The sequence below is a fragment of the Haliaeetus albicilla genome, chromosome 23 (genome assembly GCF_947461875.1).
Source record: "Haliaeetus albicilla chromosome 23, bHalAlb1.1, whole genome shotgun sequence".
NCBI classification, from domain to species: domain Eukaryota; kingdom Metazoa; phylum Chordata; class Aves; order Accipitriformes; family Accipitridae; genus Haliaeetus; species Haliaeetus albicilla.
Window position 1 is genome coordinate 23,287,118 of NC_091505.1, and position 19,272 is coordinate 23,306,389.

General features: G+C 34.7%; 1 protein-coding gene across 1 annotated transcript in view; it reads right to left on the reverse strand.

The window, feature by feature from the left end:
- LOC138690753 (connector enhancer of kinase suppressor of ras 2-like) overlaps window positions 1-19,272 on the reverse strand; it is a 212,728-nt gene that overhangs the window by 15,707 nt on the left and 177,749 nt on the right. The window contains exons 15-19 of the mRNA XM_069811546.1: window positions 14,742-14,790; window positions 11,034-11,082; window positions 9,465-9,640; window positions 7,879-7,952; window positions 439-510 (exon numbers count right to left, since the gene is read on the reverse strand). Coding sequence (XP_069667647.1) covers window positions 439-510; window positions 7,879-7,952; window positions 9,465-9,640; window positions 11,034-11,082; window positions 14,742-14,790 — 420 coding nt within the window. The remainder of the gene's footprint in view (window positions 1-438; window positions 511-7,878; window positions 7,953-9,464; window positions 9,641-11,033; window positions 11,083-14,741; window positions 14,791-19,272) is intronic.

Consider the following 19,272-nt stretch of genomic DNA (forward strand, 5'->3'; position numbering starts at 1 on the left):
ACTTTAAAATATCTTCTCCCATCATGTGGGCATACTCTTAAGTATGAGCTTTGGTGTGGCTGCATTGTTTTTATGTACCAGAAACATTCATCCCACAGTAATATTTCTAGCCTTGATTAACAAAAAATTTGAAGCGTGATAAACTTTATGCCCATTAACAAACAAAAATTCTAATGAACGTAGATGAGACCAACACAACTAACTTTCCTGTCACACCTTTGCAGAATTGTGACAGAAAATTTCAGCAGGGCGAGCCACATAATGTACTGTATGTACTAAAATTAATGGAGGACTAAGTGGACTAAGTACTGATAACACTATCAATCAGCATTACATCATGCTCCTAGAGTACGTTTCTATGCGAGATGAAATATTATTTTCAATTACTGCAGTACCACGATAAAGAATATAACACGATAAAGAGGAAACATAACTTACCTATTCATTTCTTCAAGGCAGTCTGTTGCAAAGTAGAAGCTCTTTATTTTGGGGTGGCATGCTTTGAAGGCACTATATAAAGACAAAGAATAAAAAATACCTTTTCTTTCAAACAGTTTGTCTACAAATACACAAGACTGACCTGCTCTATGATTCTTTAGCATGTTCATAGGCATTTGAATCTTCCTGTGGAATGGATGGAATCCATACAGATCTCATCAAATCTACATTTGCGAGCCAAACCGATACTTTGTAAAAATTTCAAAAGCCCTTGAATGACTTAGAAATATCATTCTTTTCAATAACTACTGATGTTGTACATCTAAAAAATTCTTGGGTGAATTGGAAAATCTTGTTGAGTATATTTAAGTACATCGTAGTTTTATTTCCAAAGATCAACTAAAGGAATAAAAGTTTGATCCCTCCACCTCTTCTCATGTATTTAGATGACTGTGTTTTGTGTCCTACTCAAAGACACATAGAGGGCTGCCAACTTATGTAACTGTCTCATATCTTTATTGTAACTTTGATTCTGAACATATACATGAAATTATCCAAATTTTGTTTGATGTTAATAAATGAGGAAGAGGAGGAATATAAAGATGAATAACCAGCCAGTAATTGCATTCAACTGGAGATGACATTTAAAATACAGCACGCTCAAATTCTCTTAGTTATAAGACTGTAAGATCTCTAGAATAAACTTAAATAAAGGAATGTTTCCTAAATTTGATACAATATATTTTTAATCCCTAGTTATAATCTTCATTCGTTCATTCAATTTGAGTTTAATAGAAGCAATATGGAAAGTTCTAGGGAATATAAATGGCACATTTGCTTTGTATGGAAATAGATAATGAAGAAGTTCCTCAGATAGTCTTAACTCTTTAAATAGTCACTTCTAATTCCAGCAATTGCTTTGTCAAGTTACTCTAAAACCAACCATATCCTAAGTACTTTTCATCTTAATCTACTAATCTGTGCTGTGTTTTTCCTGCAATCAACACAAGTCATCAATAGTTAGTTAATGGTTCTTCATCTTCCACGTAGCAAATAACAGAGTTGCCAATATTTAAATTTAAACCTTATGTTTATTGTTACATTATAATATGTGGTCAATTCTATGTATCTCACTATTCTTTTTTTATTGCACAGTCTGTTCTCACAGATAGCTTTTCATTCAAGAAGTCCTAGCTGATGGGGGTTCCCCCCACCACCCCGTGGTGATTTTAAATTTATGCAAAGGTTAATTTATAGAGTGAAGTTCTCTGAAAAGTGCAAGTTAAATTAGAAATCACTGGAATAGTTCCAAAAGCGTATCACAACAGTTTTAATTTTAAAAGTCTGTACTGTTTTACTTGTGTAACTAGTACAATATTAGTAGTATAGTATACTATATTCTTTGCTACGCTGACCTGAGGTACTGGATAGCAGCATGACAAACGGTAGCCGTAAGACTGCCACTGCTCTGTGCGTTGCTAATATTCCTTCTCCTTCCTCAAATGTCAATTCCCTCACCAGCCACTTGGCCAGTGTAATTCAATTCTGGCTGATTTCAGGAGACAAGGTCTGATTCTCACTTTAGGCTGGCTATATACAGACATCACTACATTGCATTGTAGTCTATTCAGACTACATGCATGAGATAATAGTCAAGCTCAACATCTGACAGCATGGGTGATTATAGTTCACATAAAAATGCTTTTTATTAATGCTTTTATACAGTATAATCCCTAAGCTCTCCCTCAGTTGAGCAGTTATTTGAAAACTGCTAAAAACAATAATCATATTTTTAACAAAATTTTTGTGTGAATATAATTAAAAGGAGTATTGCTCTCAAGGAAACCACAAACTCAGAGCATTAAAGACTATTATTTTGATTAGTTGGCAAATGTTAAAAAGACGCCACATTATCATTTGTAACATTTATGCTAAAATACTGACATTTATATGGTAATTACTAGATGTAAGAATTAAATTAGGAATCATTACACATGGCATTATGAAGAACCTGTGATGCAACATTTCCGCTATTAATAGCTTAAATGCAAATGAGTGTCTTATTAATTACTGTAATTTATTGCAGTTTTCAGAGACAAAAATGAAAGCTGAGGAAGCTTCACTTGGGCACACTGATTTTCTTATATATATATTATTAATACAAATGCATACAGTAACGGGCTTTCCTCATTCTACAGAAGAATGAGATAACAGCAGAGTTGTATTTATGTGCAGTTTCTTTTTTCATGAGATTAGAAGTATATTAAGGGTAAGTTTACCTTTGCACAGAGGGTCATCATAAACCATCTTAATTCCATAACAGAAGACTTGAGAAATATTTAAGTATTGTTTTGGCATCTGGACATTGTTAATGTCAACTGCAGATCCTTATCTCCCTAGCTACTTGTATTTTGCAAAAGAATATAGTGAGTACATGGGAAATCCCGAATAGGGAGGAAACTTTGCTGATGTCCACTAGATGGCATACGCTTGTTAATTATATCTACTGAACGGTAAGATTTTAATGCAAGAGATTTTGATCATTATATAAATACAGTTTTAAGTATACTCTGATCAAGTTTATTATTTCTTTTACCCGAATAGTATGATATGATTTTGGTGTCAAATATTCTTATCATTCTTAGTCTCCTTAATGCAGAACTTTTTACTCCCCTTATGGCAGCTGAGTACCAGCAACTCCAACTCCTCCAGCAAAAGATTGCTGTCTGTAAGAAATGTGAAATAGTCCTGTATATGTCTTTATACACACACATATATTCAAGTGTTATATTAGACATTGTTAATTACACAGTAATTAACAAATACTATACCTCCTTACAGAAGTTCCTTATAGAAAATTTTTAATACTCAAAACATAAAGACATTATTAAACAAATAGTACTGCACTCTCATACTCTTTAAGCATGATACACTAGTTTCATGGATGTATTTTTTGCTGCGATGTCAGCACACTGTTTTCAGTTGGTCTGAACTCTGTGCAACATCTCCACTTTCTAGTGTTCCATTTGCCTAGCCGTTTTCCAGTTCTGAGATTTAAGTATTGGCTTGAATTGGAGAGGATTATGTGGTGGATCTAAAGATTCTAATCCTCGATTAATCCTGTTAGAATATCACATGATGGAGTTTCTGCTTATAAATAGGATTATTTTCCTAGACAGGAAATTTACATACATAAAAGCATTAAAAGCCAATATTGGGGTTTCAAAGTCAACCTTTTAAAAGTTAGAATATGTCAGAGTTAGAATGATAAACAGAACTTAAATTTGGCTCCACTATGCTCTTATAATGTGATACAATCTATGATTATGTATTTGATATTACGTTCTCACAGGAACCCCACCTCAATTCAGGTCCAGAGAGTGGACTTGCTAGAGAGGTGAACAGGATTATGCAACACGTAAGGCTACTTTCTCTAGGACTCCTGTCTCAGTTGTTTCGGAATTTGTGAATGTGTCATAAAATGCAGAAAGAGCAAGAATTTTTTCAAGGGTATGCCAGTTAAATGCTGCAGGTCTTCCTGCTTATGCAAAGGGGTTCTCATGCACTAAGTCACAGCAAACAGGCTTAATAACTGCTTATTACATGAATGTTCCTTAATATCTTTTTGCCTGATATTCTGATAATTTACTGAAATGGTGAGCACTTACAGCTGCAATAATATATTGTACTGTTACATATTTACATACTCTGAAGAAAACATGTCTTTATTGTTATGAAATGGAGATCTCAATTCTGCGGAAACTTTTGATTTAAATGTTTTGCAGTTCTGTTTTTAGGCTGCAAAATGTGACAACAAATCCATCTTCATCTCCCAGAATTGTCACAAAGATTAATATTAGGTAAGCATTTAGATACACTAGCATCAGGAACTGCAGAAAAGTCTCCAGGGAAATAATTCTTGATGTATAGAGAAATACAAGTAATGCAGAAGAACAATATGTATATTTTTACCTTTGGCTTGTTTTGGAGGGCCCCAAACTGGATGCAAGTAATCTAGATGTGGTGTAATGAGTACCAAGTATAAGGGAATAATCACATCCTTCACCTATTGGCTGCACTCCAGTTAACACAGCCCAGGAGGCTGTTAGCCTTCTTTCCTGCAGGGCCTGCTGGTGGCTCAAGTCTGGGTTGCTGTCTACCAAGACTGTCAAGTTCATTTCAGAAGAAGTAATAAAAATTACTGAAAGTGTAGCAACCTTTAAGATATAACTTCATGTCTACCTATACTACATCAATGACATTTATAAAGAATTGTGACTGCACAGTTTCAATACAAAGTGCCAACAGTATGGCACATGCTCTCATAAATTTAAGACCTAAATTTGCATTAATTACGCATTGAAAATTTTCACTAGGTAGAGATTTTTGAAAGTTCAGGCAAAGCACTATTTAACAATGATTAATTATATACGTTAGTTCCATTAATCTTTAGTCTTGTGGATCAACTTCATCATGGGACATTATAATTATCAGTATCTTTGAAAATAACATGATATTCATGTCATGCCACATCACACAAAAACTTAAATAACTAAGATTTCTAATACAGTATGATCATTTTTAATCATGAAGATGCAGGTGTTGCCTAAAAGCAGTGGAAAGTTTTTTAGTGTCAACGCAAGAAACCTCCTCTTGCAGGGACAAGGTCATTCTACATCCAAATATAGCCTGGAGAGCTAAACCACTCTGAGATAATGCCATGATTTGTATAATAATCAGGGTACCTTCATTAAATGCATTAGTGAGGCAAATCATCAAACCAGAATAATGCATTCAATTACTATATACTCTTGTGAAAGCTTTCTTAAGGCTATGTCATTCAATGTATACTATGGACATCAGTAACAGTCATTCTATAAAACAGCATTCTCCATCTGACAGAACAGTGGAAAAGACAAATCTATTCATTATTCTAGTAAGACTTCAAATTCTTTTGTTCAATAAGGTTTGAACATTTCACATTGATGGCTCTGAAAATAACAGAAATTTGAGGCAAAATCCAAGCTGAGTCCCAAAACGTTCTTAGTTTTGCTTTTGAGAGAGCTGAAAGAAATCTAACAGTGTGATTTTAGCTGGATTTCTTTTGCACTAAAATACTAAGCATATTTTTCAGGCAACTTTAATTTAAAAACAAATTAACCTACCAAAATAAAAAAAAAAAAAAAAAAAGGAAAGAACTAGGTTTCTTTCCCCTGTCCTTATCAACTGTCAAGGTAACTGCTTTACTGGTTTTTGCTTTAATGTTAAAATAGACTCAATCATACAGAAGAGTGAGTAAGAACACAGCTAGATTTATATTTTCAGATTTCAAGCTTGCAATGAATTTTAGGTTACATTCCAGCACCCACTAAACCCCCACTATTAAATGAAAAAGATATCCTAAAGTGGAAAGAAGCGAGAAATGATCCTGTAAAATCTGTCTTTAACTAGCGCTCTGAAAAGGAGGCAAGAAAATCCTAACTGAAGTTTCCCTCTAGCCTAGCAGAGAGAATAATGAAGTGTGAGTTAGAATGTTTCCAGAATATGCTGGGTCAAAATGGGTTACCATCACCTTAATTTTATTTGTAAAAGGAATGCACAAGAATCAAACCACAGGAGGTTGTCCCTGGGCTCACCAGAACCATTAGCTTTTCAGTGGAATCAGGCAATGGCAATCATGCTCAGTCCCGTCCCAGTAAGACAACGTGGAAGAGGATAGGTAAGGGCTTTAGAAGTGTGATTACAGAGACTGTGGATTCGAGCTGGCTGTAACACAAGCAGGGGCCTCCATTCACGTATGCTGGATACACCGAAATGTGAGTGAGTGTAATGCTGGACTTACTTTCTCTGCGGTTTTCACAGGAGCAGGTAAAATAGTGGCAAATATAAGGTGTAGTTTTTATGATGGGGGAAATATATAAATGATAGTGCATGAAGGAAGAAACCGAAGGGAAATTCAGCTCAGCGAACAAAGGGAATACTATTAACATCTTCATTAGACTTTTACCTCTGGACCTACCTCTTTTTGAAAGGATTCAAAGCCTGAAGGTACTCAGTTTTCAGTAGTGTACAAAGTTTTAGTTAATCGGACTTTTTCCTGTGCATATACCCTACAGAAATTGTTCTCTAAGAAGTGTTCTGAGGAAATGTGTTCTAATGCTCAGAGCAAAGCTCTGGAAGCTATTTCTAGCTGTGCACAATGACCTTCTGTTTGATCTTGGTTAATTCACTGAAATTTGTTAAGTGTTTTATATTCTAACAAAAGGGTATTATTTTTCCTGTATTTTTGTTCAATATCATTATTAATATCTACTCATTCCTCAGAGGAATTTTTAGTGCTCTGTTCATGTTTAATTTCTATAGTGATACCCTCAGCTGAAAGGAGTAATAGAAGTATAAATGCACTGTCTTCTAATTCTCAGACAGACAGTAATAATACCTCCAGACAAGACCAAGCAATTGAAGAGGTTTGATTTTCTGATGAGTAGTCTCTATTGTAATTCACATCTTCTGTATTTTTATTGTACACAAGTTTATAGTTGTAGGACTTGCATTCCTCAGAACAAAACTGCATTTAGTCACAGGAAAAGCACGACAAAAATTCAGGATGCTCAGTTATAACTAGGAAAGCTTTAGTAAGACAGTATCTTTAATGCTATTCTATGTAGCAGCAAGTTTTAAAAATCTAGATGCAGCATACAGAAGACACATGCAAATAATTCAGGAGATACCAGCAAAGTGCTAGTCTCAAAGCATTAGAATTGTTCTGTTAAACTTGCTGTTCGACAGCTATGAATTTCAATCCCAACACTCCTTGCAAACAGTTTCCAGTGAGTGTCTGTTATTAAATATGCCTTAAGGGTGGCAAAGCTTAGCATATGCTTTTTACTGGGAGCATAATGCAGTAGTAGCAATATGCACATAAGCAATAATGCAATGTTCATTTTGCATACGGAACCTAAATATTTTAGCAGTTGAGAATAACACAATATTGGGTAAGTAAGCTTCCTCCATAAAGGAGAAAATGGAGATTATATTCACCATCCCTTGTTGATAGTATTTCCTATGGTAATTGTTTCTTGCACACTTGATTCTTATCAAGATGACCAAGCTGAACCTAAGAAAGTTTCATCTCTTGGCTAACACATTCATGATTTTTTGCTTTACTTATTTAACTGAAGTTGTAACTGGGCTAACTGGAAAGCTGACCAAAGAGTTATCCAATTCTTTGTAAGACAGTTTATGGAATTTACATTAAGTTCTATCTTTTATAAGAAAGAGAAACACTAAAGCTTAAGGGGATCTATTATGTATTATTTACAGATTTTGAGGTTTTCTGTGTAACTTCCTTCTCTGGACTTTGCAAATTTTCAGTACTATATATAATATACTTCCAAGAGTGATCCCTTAATTTATAAACATAACTGACAGATTACTTACTGTTTTCTTCTGCATTCAGTTGCTCTATCTATTCTGAACTCAGGTAAACTAATGAATCCTTCTGCTTTTTCATCCTATCAAAAGAGAAGAGAAAGTGATGGTGAAGAACAACACAGAGTTAAAGAAGAGAGAAGTGAGCAGTAGCCATTTGGGTCTTAAACTAAGAACAACCATCCAATCAACTGAAATACTGAACATAGGTTCCCCATAATGTTTTTGCTTAAAAAAAAATTAAAAAAAATAAAAATATTTACTTCATCATACAATGTCATTAACTTTTATGAAGTAACTAAACTGACAGTTTCTTAAAGGAGCTGCAGCCATCCTAATTGCCCTTTGCTGAAGATTACAAAAAACCTTTCAGCACCAAATACAGCACCTAAAATAGCATTCAGGACCAACAACTACAGAGAAGAATTGTCAGTTTCTTCAGCATATAGTCTATATTTTAAAACTGTTTTGTGGATGCCTCCTTTTAAAGTCACAATTGCGCAGACCATCTGCCCTGCTTATAATAATTGAGGACGTTCCTACAGTGAGCTCACCAGTGATTAAATGGAAAAGTAATAACTGGAAAGTATCTCTTGTCACTTTTTGCTTCTTTTGAAGTAATTTACCAGGAAAAGCAAGGAGACATATTAACACCAGTCAGATTTTTGAAAAGTATTAGCAAGTGTACTATGAATTATGGCTTGGCTGTAAACAACAGACTGAAAATCAGTGGGACACATAATGACTACCACCTTGCATGTAACAATGTCAGACAAACAAAATGTACAACACAAAACCTGAAGGCCTTTATCATCCACAGCCTGAAACCATACTGTTTTGAGCTGACAAGAAAATAATAAAACTGAGGATAATTATGCTAGTGAAACTGTCCTCTTGAAGAAAATGGAAAATATGTTCTAAAATATCAGCAATCAAAGCAGGCTGTACAGACAGTTTAGATCAGGCACTGAGGCTCAATGCATACAAATGGAAGAATAGCAGTCTAACGATTTTTGGCTTCTCCCCTCCATTATTTTTTCCTACATATATGCAGATTGCACAAGCGTAGGCCCAGTAGTTTTCAATAACATTTCGCTAAGAACAGCGTTTTACATGAGAAACTGCAAACTCCAGACTAATTCAGCAAAAAGCAAAAGGAACATCTATATAAGAATAACTTTCAGATAAAGACATCTACAAATTCAGATTTTCACATCTGCTTCACATAATGCTTAACTAACACGAATGGTTACACTGTATACATCCCCACATACAACTGAAACTAAGGAGAGCTGCATGTGAACACTGTGTTAGTCCAAATAAATAGTATCTGTGGAAAAGTATTAACTACTGATGTATGCATTTCTTTAAGAGTGCCATGAACATCTGCTATTTTATTAAGCTTGGACGTGGACTTTGGAGACTTTAAAAAATAATTTCAGTTGAAATATTTCCAGCTAGAGCAAGCCGGACCTGGCAATTAAAGTGGCAGTTCACTAACATATCCTACCATGTAGTAAAAATAGACTTTATTCAGAAGAATTATAAAGCTTAAGGTTTAATTTTGGCTTTCTTCAAACATAGAGTATACTTACATTCTGGTTTGTGTACCAGTATAAGGATGAATCCTTCAGAATAAACCAGTACTTCTTCCATTTCTGTGTGAAATAACCTTTGGCATCCTTCTTCTTCCATAGCCAGCCTTCACAATCTCCATGCCCCAGGTCTTTGCAGGAAATTCGTCTTCTGCTCCCACTTGTTAGAGAGCTCCCTGGGAATGCGACAATAATGTGAGACATCTCACTGAATGAAAGAATGAAAGAACTATTCTTCTCAATATAAACACACTACTAATTTTTAACGATGATTCGATTTGAAATCCTTCAAGCCAAATCCTCTCCAGTTTCAGGGAGAGGAGATTGAATGAACAGTTTCCAAATTCAACAATGGTCTGAAATTCTGTTTCCAGCATGAATACAAAATAAAAAGGGCCTGGTTTAGGTAGTGCTTTATTTAATCTGTAGAGGGTTCATTGCTCTTACGGCTGCATTTTTATCTGATTAAGATGGGCATCATCATTCCAAAGGAAAACCGTATTCCTTTAGCCCTCAATCTGAAACTCAGAGTATGACATAATCTGTCTACAGATGTAAACACTACCTATTCTGTATACCTTCTGTTACTACTTTTAGCAATAGAAGGCCTGTCAAACTCTGGGAATTTTTTAACTCAATTTTTATAGTCAATATTTATAGTCAATAAAAAAGAAAGATCATCCACTTCCATAAAAATGCACATGCTTACATTTCTTCTATCCTGAATTTAACTGCACTACAATATTTTAATGTTACTGCATCCTGTTTAAAGGCACAGCACCAGGGAAAGGTTTTGTTGTTGTTGTTTTTTCAATACATCTTAATTGAAAGGCTTAAAATTTTAGTATACCTTGTAAATACCAATAAGAACAAATTTTTTCTTAATTATGTATAATTTTTCCTGAAAAAGACACTGTAGCAAATTTCCTTAAAATATTAGACAATTTTCTGTGAAAAAACAAATTTATATTGCTACAAGAATTATATTTGTCCTATAGCGGTGAAACAGTGAAGAAATTTAGGTAACGTCAAAACACCATCCTTTGCTCTGCAACTTTCCACAACCAAGTTCTTAACATTTTGCTCTTTTTAGAGTAAGATACTGTGCTGTGTCCTGGTCAGGTTTATAAGTATTAAAAACGTATAGTACAATAAAAGGAAAATTTTCATAGAAAGGAGACTAAACCAAGAAACAGACTAAAAAGAGCTCGCTGGTCATGTACTTTCAGAAGAGTTTATTATGCTGTAACTATTTTTCATAAGTTCATTGTTTTAACAGTCTCAAAGAGGCCATGAATAGATAAAGAAAGAGAGCAGAAAGAAATGGCAAAATATACAGGTATTACCTTTCTTCTACTTAAGTCAGAGGAAATTTTACCACTGATTCTAGCCATATTATACCTTATAACACATTTATGTGATATTTTAATTTGGTATTTTACTTTGGTGTTTACTAACAAATTTAGAAATATTTGAATTAAGTTGAACTTTGGCATTTGATCCAGATTACTTATTATCATAGAGGAAGTCTCATTTTGTAGTTTCAAAATGTTAACTCAAGTAAGTTACCTTTTGACCATTTTCTGCTTTTTACCCTGAGGGAGGCGTAATGGAATGACTGTAAGGAAAAAAAACAATTATGAAAAAACAATGCAGGTAATAGTAGTAACATGAAACAGCTGGCATTCACTACCATCTCCATGGTTATCTTAGGATCAGTTATCATAGGATCTCATATTTGTCATTTTTCTCTTCCTACTGTTATGAACATCATAAAGAAAACAACACAGTCCTAAATCTGCAAATTAAAATCCCGTTTTTCTTTTCAGTTATTAATTACAATAGCGATCAAATCATTAAGGATTCTTTGCATGAACGGTTATGCAGTAGTTTGAAAATGAAGGCTATAAACTCATATGAGTGACCTAATAAAATGAACAATACTTGGAAGTTTGTCGTAAGTATACATGAGATGATAGTTATACAAATATTCATTCAGAAAGAAATATCCATCACAAATATTATACAGTTAATGTATAAAGTCACGTGTTCAATTACATGTTGAAGTCACATGCTTTAATTGTTTCCAACCATAGGAAACAATTAAGTTTGTTAGGTTGGTAGGTTGACAGAATAACTCTGCGGAGAAAAAAAATAAATTCTTTCTTTTGTGGCCACATTATAAAATCATTACAGATTCTTAAGAAAAACCTAAAAGCATCTCATTATTTAGACCTTTTAAAAACAGGGATACTACTCAAAAGATGGTAAGGATTTACCTCAAACATGTAAATGGTAAGTGAAAAATTACAGGTCAACATGACGAAGTAGCTGCTTGATTGTTAACTGATGCTGCCATTACCAGTAGAAAAAACAGCAGACATTCACAGCGTGATAAACCAGCAGATCCAGGCACAGGGTAGCATAGAAAGGGCCATCTTTTTAATTTTTTTGATTTTTCCTTTGTGACAGAAAACAGTCAGCTCAGTAGAGGGCCTAGAAGAAGGGCGCCTCAGTCACTGACGGGGATATCTCCATGCTACCTTAACTGGTGGTATGACTACAGATAATTACCTTTTCCCAGAGATCATCTGACTGCTTACCCTACCTTAGGGCAGCTCCTCAGCATGCGGTCAAAAAGCAAACACATGGCTCAAAAGTCCTTATCAACAACTGTGGTACAATGTTAAATAAGTGTTTAAATGTCACAATATTAAAATTTAAGATAACCGAGGATTATAATTAAAATAAAAAATTATTTAAATTAATATTTAAGATAATGAAGGATTACAGCTTAAGCACTATAGAAAAGCAACAGCTGAAAACAGGACTCCAACTATGTGAGAGGCAAAGTTTTATTTTAAATAAAAGTGGAGGAGGGGAGAGGAATTTTGCACATGCACAGACCTATTTGTAACCCTTCTGCAATTTAGCCAGTGTACAGCGTTGAACAGCATGAACATTTTCTAGTGACCTGCAGAAATCAGCACTTCTTGACTCCTGAGAGCACTGACTTGAACACCAGCTTTCTGTGTTCTGTTTATCTCAGACTGCTCTCCCAGTCAGTTGCAGTATACGAATGCTTCACAAAAATATTGTAATTCTGACAGGTGACAAGCTCTGTAAGTGTATGTGCATTGTATCACCATAAGACAGTACATATTTTCCATTTAACTTGATAGCTGCAAATTTATCTCTTTGTTTTGAGCACTAGAGAAGACAAAGATTAATGCTTGCTCCTGTGCTATAGGAAATGTAGCAAAAAAGTCAGAAAATGAAACCCCAAAAGTAAGTCTGTGAGAAAGTATTAAAGATGCACAGCAACACTGGGTTTTTTTATCGATGTACTGCAAGCCACAGCAGCAGTATTGGTCAGTCGTCTCGTGCCAACTGTGGTGACTGTGATTGAAACAATCTGTTCAATGTTCCTCTTTCTGCATAAAAATGCATTAGGACAGAGCAGGTATCTGTTTCTGAAAAAGAGATCACCAAATTTGTCCACAATTTAGGCTAAAAAAATAGAGTGATGGAATAAAACCCTATAACTAAATTACAGTTTTCACATGTGATGAAATGTAAAGAGCTGCAGGAAAAAGGGAACAACTGGAGGATATACACATTAGGATACTCATCAGAAACAGGTATGCCTCATTTAATATAAAAGTTTTAAAAATAATGAAAATACAAGCACAACAAATCAAGGAGAGCTGAAAATATTAGCTCTTCTGAAAACATAAGTTAATTAGTCTTACTGTGTTTTGTTTATGCACACATACAATGTATTCAAAGCAAGAAAACTAGAGAAAGCGAAAGGTTTGTGATACCTTGGGAATCAGTACTTAATTAGCACTGCTAACTTACAAAATTCAAGCTTCATATTTTGAGAGATAAAGAAACTACTATATAATTAACTTTGTGGTAAACACTGTAAGAAAACAGTCAGAACTTGCAACTTCAAAATGACTCAGAGTTGCTATGGGAAACAGACAGATGATGTGAGAACATACTGTGGTTGTCAGCATTTAAAGTCCCATCTCAAAACCACAACACAAAGTAGGATGTTAGACAAAATGCACGCCCTCCCAGCCCTACCCAAAAAGAAGCACACCATGAAAAAAAAAACCCCAAAGAAAGATAGAATTGAATCCGTGCTACATGAAGCTAAATTAATGAGCCCTCAACATAATCACAGCGTAGTAGTAGGAGTGCTGTCATAGAATCACCAAATGAAGTTATGCTATGTTTAAAAAATGCCCTGGAGACTAGAGATTCAGTTACCTGTCAGGAGGAAGGGAACCAAGCCTATTAATGCAAAACTGGTTGCATGTACCTCTACTATTTTGAACCTTAGGAGTTTTTAAGGAAAAACATTAACAAATTCCAAACACAGGCATCAGTGCCTTCGCTAGCAAAGTACCCAAATCATAGGGCACATAGTGCTGATTTCCTCAGATTATGTGTATTAGATTATTTGCAGTTCCAGGATCCCAGGGAACAGCCACAGGTCGAAGTGTTTCCCAGTGGCGGCAGCAGGCAAGGTAGGGATTGGCAGACAGGGGCTGCGTACCAGTATACACAACTGCAGGTTTTCACAAACTGCAGAAAATTTAGTCATACATCTTCCGCTGTTGTCACTGGTCTTTAGCCTCACTTTGTAAATATTTCGGAGGCAGAATGACACCTGGCAACTTTCAAAAGTTATTTAGCACCTACTTAGTGAAAAAAGTGTTAAGTCAGAATGAAGAAACAGGGATTCTATAAATGAAGGTTCTGTTGTTTGTCCTTTGCATGAAATATTTCCAAAATACTAAATAATATAAGAATGTCTAGATCTTTTCAATCTAAGACCTTCAAAATTGGTACCACAAAAATCTTGAAAATCTTAGTCCCATATCTCCCTGTCATAGGATTCATACATTTAAATATTTTAAGAGTCTTAAAAATTTTCTTTACCTTCAGGGCAACCATCCCTCCAGAGGTCCATTCCAACCTAGACATTTTCTATGATTCTTCTCCTAAAACTTGTACATACTTTAGAATAAATACTAAGGTTCCTACTAAACTTAACCAAAAGTACAGCATACACATTGACCTGCTGTGGTTGGAGCAGCCAGTTTTCTGAAAATGGAAATTATTCCTAGCTTTTTATTTTCAGATGTTTCATAATATAGACAAATTTCAAGGTTTGTGATATCTTAAGTATCTTTTAAAAATATGACAATTAATTGAACTGTTGGGAATTTTTTGGTTTTTTAAAGTCCATTTATAAATCATTACCTTCCTCATGGATGTGCTTCCTTGATGGTCAATGGCAGAACTTGCATACCTAGGACAGAGAGGAAGATAGATATCAAAAAACTGCAGGAAAAAAATTAAAGCTGAGTAAGTAGTGCATATACACTCAGAATCTATGCATTTCCAAATGTATGCTTATGGAAGTAATCATGTATCAAAGTTATTTAAAATACAGCACTGAAAACAGGAGGCCCTTTGGAAATTTAACCATTGTTTTCAATGAACAGTGCTAATGTTACTAAGAAACACAAACCCATTCTTAATATTCTGACTTAAGAACACATAAATCATCTGAGAATATCTGGTTCTGATTCAATCACTGGCCTAAAAATACGCAACGCTGATCAGCGAATATTCAAAAGCAACCAACACAATTCCTCCCTCCTAGCGACCATAGTCTTAGAACATATAAATCATTGGTTCTTTGTTGCAGGGCTAACTCTTATTTCTGCATTACTTTCAGCATCAACATTTAATGCAGGTATAGTGGATTCCTAGTGTCCAGATTAAAATGGGAAAGAAGTAGTATTTTTAAACAGAAAAAAGGTAGAAGTACAAATAAATAATTTAGCAATTTTGTTTTAAGAGTAATTTGCATTTTAAAATGTAACAGCTTACAGATATGTATTTGAACTGATATTCTGACCTTTAGGGAAGATTCATACATGTTCCATATTTTGCGAAGTTGGTTCTTTCCCATGTCATTACAGAATCAAATCAAGGATAACCCAAATTGTTTAGTCTGTGTCTTCCTTTGAATTACTTTTTGGGTATCTTAACTTTAGCAATATGTAAGCACATGTATAAACACTCAGACATTAATAAGTATGTAACTATCAGGCCAAATTTGACATGACCGTCAGATATGTTTGCCAGGTACAGAGAAAGTCTAATATCTTCTTTTGTTCTGTTCTTTCCCCAGCACCTCCTCTTTCATATTCTGGAACAGCTATTTAGCATTTAACTAGAAACGTCAGATCATCAGAAAAACTGTAATATTCTTGCAGTACTGATATCCTAACAGTAACTTCTTGGCAATCCTGATGTAAAGAATGGAAACTCTTAGCAACAAAATGAACACCAAGTAAACTTTCCCAAAGTAACTGTGATGTATACTCCAACTGTGGCTAATGTTTAGTCATTATGCTTTTTAACATCAATATCCCTGCACTAGAGGAACTGGTATACTGGTTAGTTCTCAGAAAGGCTATTGCAGAGAGCTCCTTTAAGTTCTAAATCCCTGGAGAAGGTCCAGGCAAAATTTCACTTTTCTGAAGATGTGTGATTAGTGTCCTGACACAATTACTGCAAAACTTTTTAGGTTAGAAAGGAAAAAGTCTGAGACGGTCCCTGTTCAGTAGGCCTGTTCATGAATTTTTCGCTTATTAAGGGGACATTTTCTGCATACCTTTCTCATATAAATACTATGCATAAAATAATTTGTCTCTACATAGTTAGTAACAGTTGTATTCCTAAATCCTTTTGAAACACGAAAATAGTGGAGGCTGTTAGGTAGGTACAGGCATAGTAGTGGTCCTCCAAAATTTTTAATAGTGTACAGTTCTGATTCCTTAGCATCAAAGAGGACAGAGGGAAACTGAAAAGAAACTCATCTAACCCTCTCTCAAGGCAACTGAGGGCAATGCTGTGGAGGTTTATGAACTCAAGAGTGTTCTGAAGAGAGGAAAGAGAATAAATATTCAATGTCTTCTTCAATAAAGGGGCTATATAAGTTATATAAAATTAGCAGTTAGCTGCTTTTGGTTTGAACCTTCATTCATTAAAACACAATTAAAATTTTTGGTATTCACAGTATCCTGCAGCAAAGAGTTCCACAACATTTTGCTAGAGGATGCCATGGATACCAAAAATTTACACAGACTTTAAAATGCAAAAATACTATCTATGGTGTTTCTGAGCTTTCTCCTGGAGTTCTCTAAAGGCTAGAGAACAAAGCAGGGAAGCATCACCAGAGGCCTTTTCTTATACAGTTACAAACAGTATTAGCCCTTGATGGAAACAGGACACTGAATCAGGGTCAACTTTTTCTGATCTAGCACAGAAATTCTTAGACACTCAATTTCCCCTCAGGTTTCCAAAAAGTAAGAAAAAGGAGAAGTGGGAAAACCTTAAAAATGTGAATACTCTTGCATATGTCGTATAAATAGAAAAGGAGTGCAAGAATGGAAAGGAATTCAGGGGGAAAATTAAAGAGGAATAAAAGGATAGTGGACATTTTTAACATATTCCCCAATTCTGTTGGTCATAATAATATGTCTTAAGTCAGCAAGACAGGAAGTGGCATTTTCTCATTTGATGATTTCCACTGCTATGAGAAATCAAATTTACGAGGAGAAACAACTACTGCATTGTCAGTTAAAAGCATCTATCAGTCCTGAGTGAAAGGAAATTTCCAGACTGCAGTGAAAAGATGAGATGCATAACATTAAAATTAAAATCATAAAAGTTAATAGGCAAGACTTAGAAGTTCTGAGCTGTCTGTAGATCACAAGGATTGAAAGAAACAACTGAAAAACAAAAAAAGTTCGGCTTACAGCATTTGGTAAAGGAATGGACAGACGCCCAAACTGCTGCAAGGCAGATTTTGTCATTAATGCTCCATTTCTGTCTGCCCATGAGAATGCCATAAATGCACTTCAATCCTGCTGGGCATTTCCCCCCTGATTTCTGGTCTGTTTCTTTAATCAAGGCTTTGACCCATCTGGAAAGTGTCAGTTTCAATGCTTCCATTCTTCCTCTCAGCCAATATACAATATGAATAATACATCTGTGTTTTTATTTAAAAAGTCCTTAGTCAAGTTTTATTTGCTCCCATGCAAACACAATAATGCATCTCCTTACACTAATCAGACTCTTACCAGCAAAAGTGTTGTAAAGTTATAGAAGCAGTCTGCAATCAAGCTTTTGAAAGCTCTTCAAAAGTTGGCATCTTATGAAAAGTCAGGAATAGGTGTTCTAATGTACAATTAGCTTAATTTTTTTTATTTGGGAACAGTTTTCAACAGTCTGCAGGAGTTTTATTGTTTGTTTGTTTGGTGGGTTTGTTTTTTAAAGATTTTATGTCTATCAAATACTCCTCCCTGAATCTAATTATTCCTCAGATATTCAGATCTACAGATGACAGAAGAAGAAATACTGATCTCTTCTTCTCTTTAGACAAGTAAATTATCTGTGTGAAAGTGACGGAACCAATTAATTTAGACACAGAGGAACCTTAGCATGTTGTCTCTTCTGGTTGAAATAATCTGTATCATATTTGGTTGAGTTATTCCTCACCTTTCTTTTTAGGAAAACAGTTGTTACAGAAGTGAAAGGGAAAAGAATGAGGGGAGGGGGGCAGGGCAGGAGAGGCACGTGCAGTGATACGGTTATAATGGCCTGGACCAATATTTCTCAAATCAATTAAAACAGTTGATCATCTACTAAACGCTTGTTTTCTTGTTCATGTATAATACTGTTTTTGTAACAAACTGCAGAACCCACAAAAAGGAGGACCAATCACTTAGGAGTAACTTATACCAATTTAAAAAAACAATAACAAATCAAACAATTATTTCAGGACTTTTGCAGAAACATTCATTGCATATTATGACAAAGAAAGGCAAAATACTAAGCAAATAACTGCAATACTTTAAATTAAATTTAATTTTGTAATAAAGCTCATTCTAAAATACTTATTCTATCATACAACTTTACTCAAATGGATTTTTGAGGTATTCCTATTTGACAGAAATGTAAAGGGCTTTAGCAATGTCTATTGTGAATTCTGATATGCTCTGCTTAGCTATGTGTATCATATATTGGATTTTCTATGGATAAAAAGGTTGCCTCCCTCCTTATCCATTCTGCAGAACTTTGACTAAATTATATGTTGTAAGCAAACAGAGAATTAGAGAAATACAGGTACTAAGAAGCAAGCACAGATCAAGGTTAAATACAATCTAACTCTAGTCTCAGTACTAGATGCATATTGACTCAGTATTCAGTCAGAATGATGATGCTGAACTTAGAGCTAAAGTAGAAAGGTTGACAAGAATGAGCTAAAAAAAGATGGAAATGACTTTGACCTAGGTGGAAGCAAAACACTGAGATTTTAAAGGACTCGAGTAAGTGTGGTAACTTCCAACTCGCATCTTAAAGGACATGCAAATGAAGTGCAAGGCTAGTGATAAGATTTGTAATCAGGATTTAAAATGAGGAACAGTGTTGTATGATTAGAAAATAGCAATAAAGAAGCTCTAGAAAACAAATTAGAATGGAAAAATCTAGAAGTATGGAGGGCAGCAGAAGTACTATATTCCAGTTTAATGTATTTGATAAAAGCTGTAAGAATCAGAATGTAAAGACATACCTGCTAAAAGATTTCTAACAAATGCTGAGAATTGTCACCTACCAAATACTGAATATGTGAAATCAATAACGTAGCTGCACTCATCTCTGCAGTTTTGCTATCAGAGCGGTTATATCCATTTAAGAGCATCACCAGAACTCT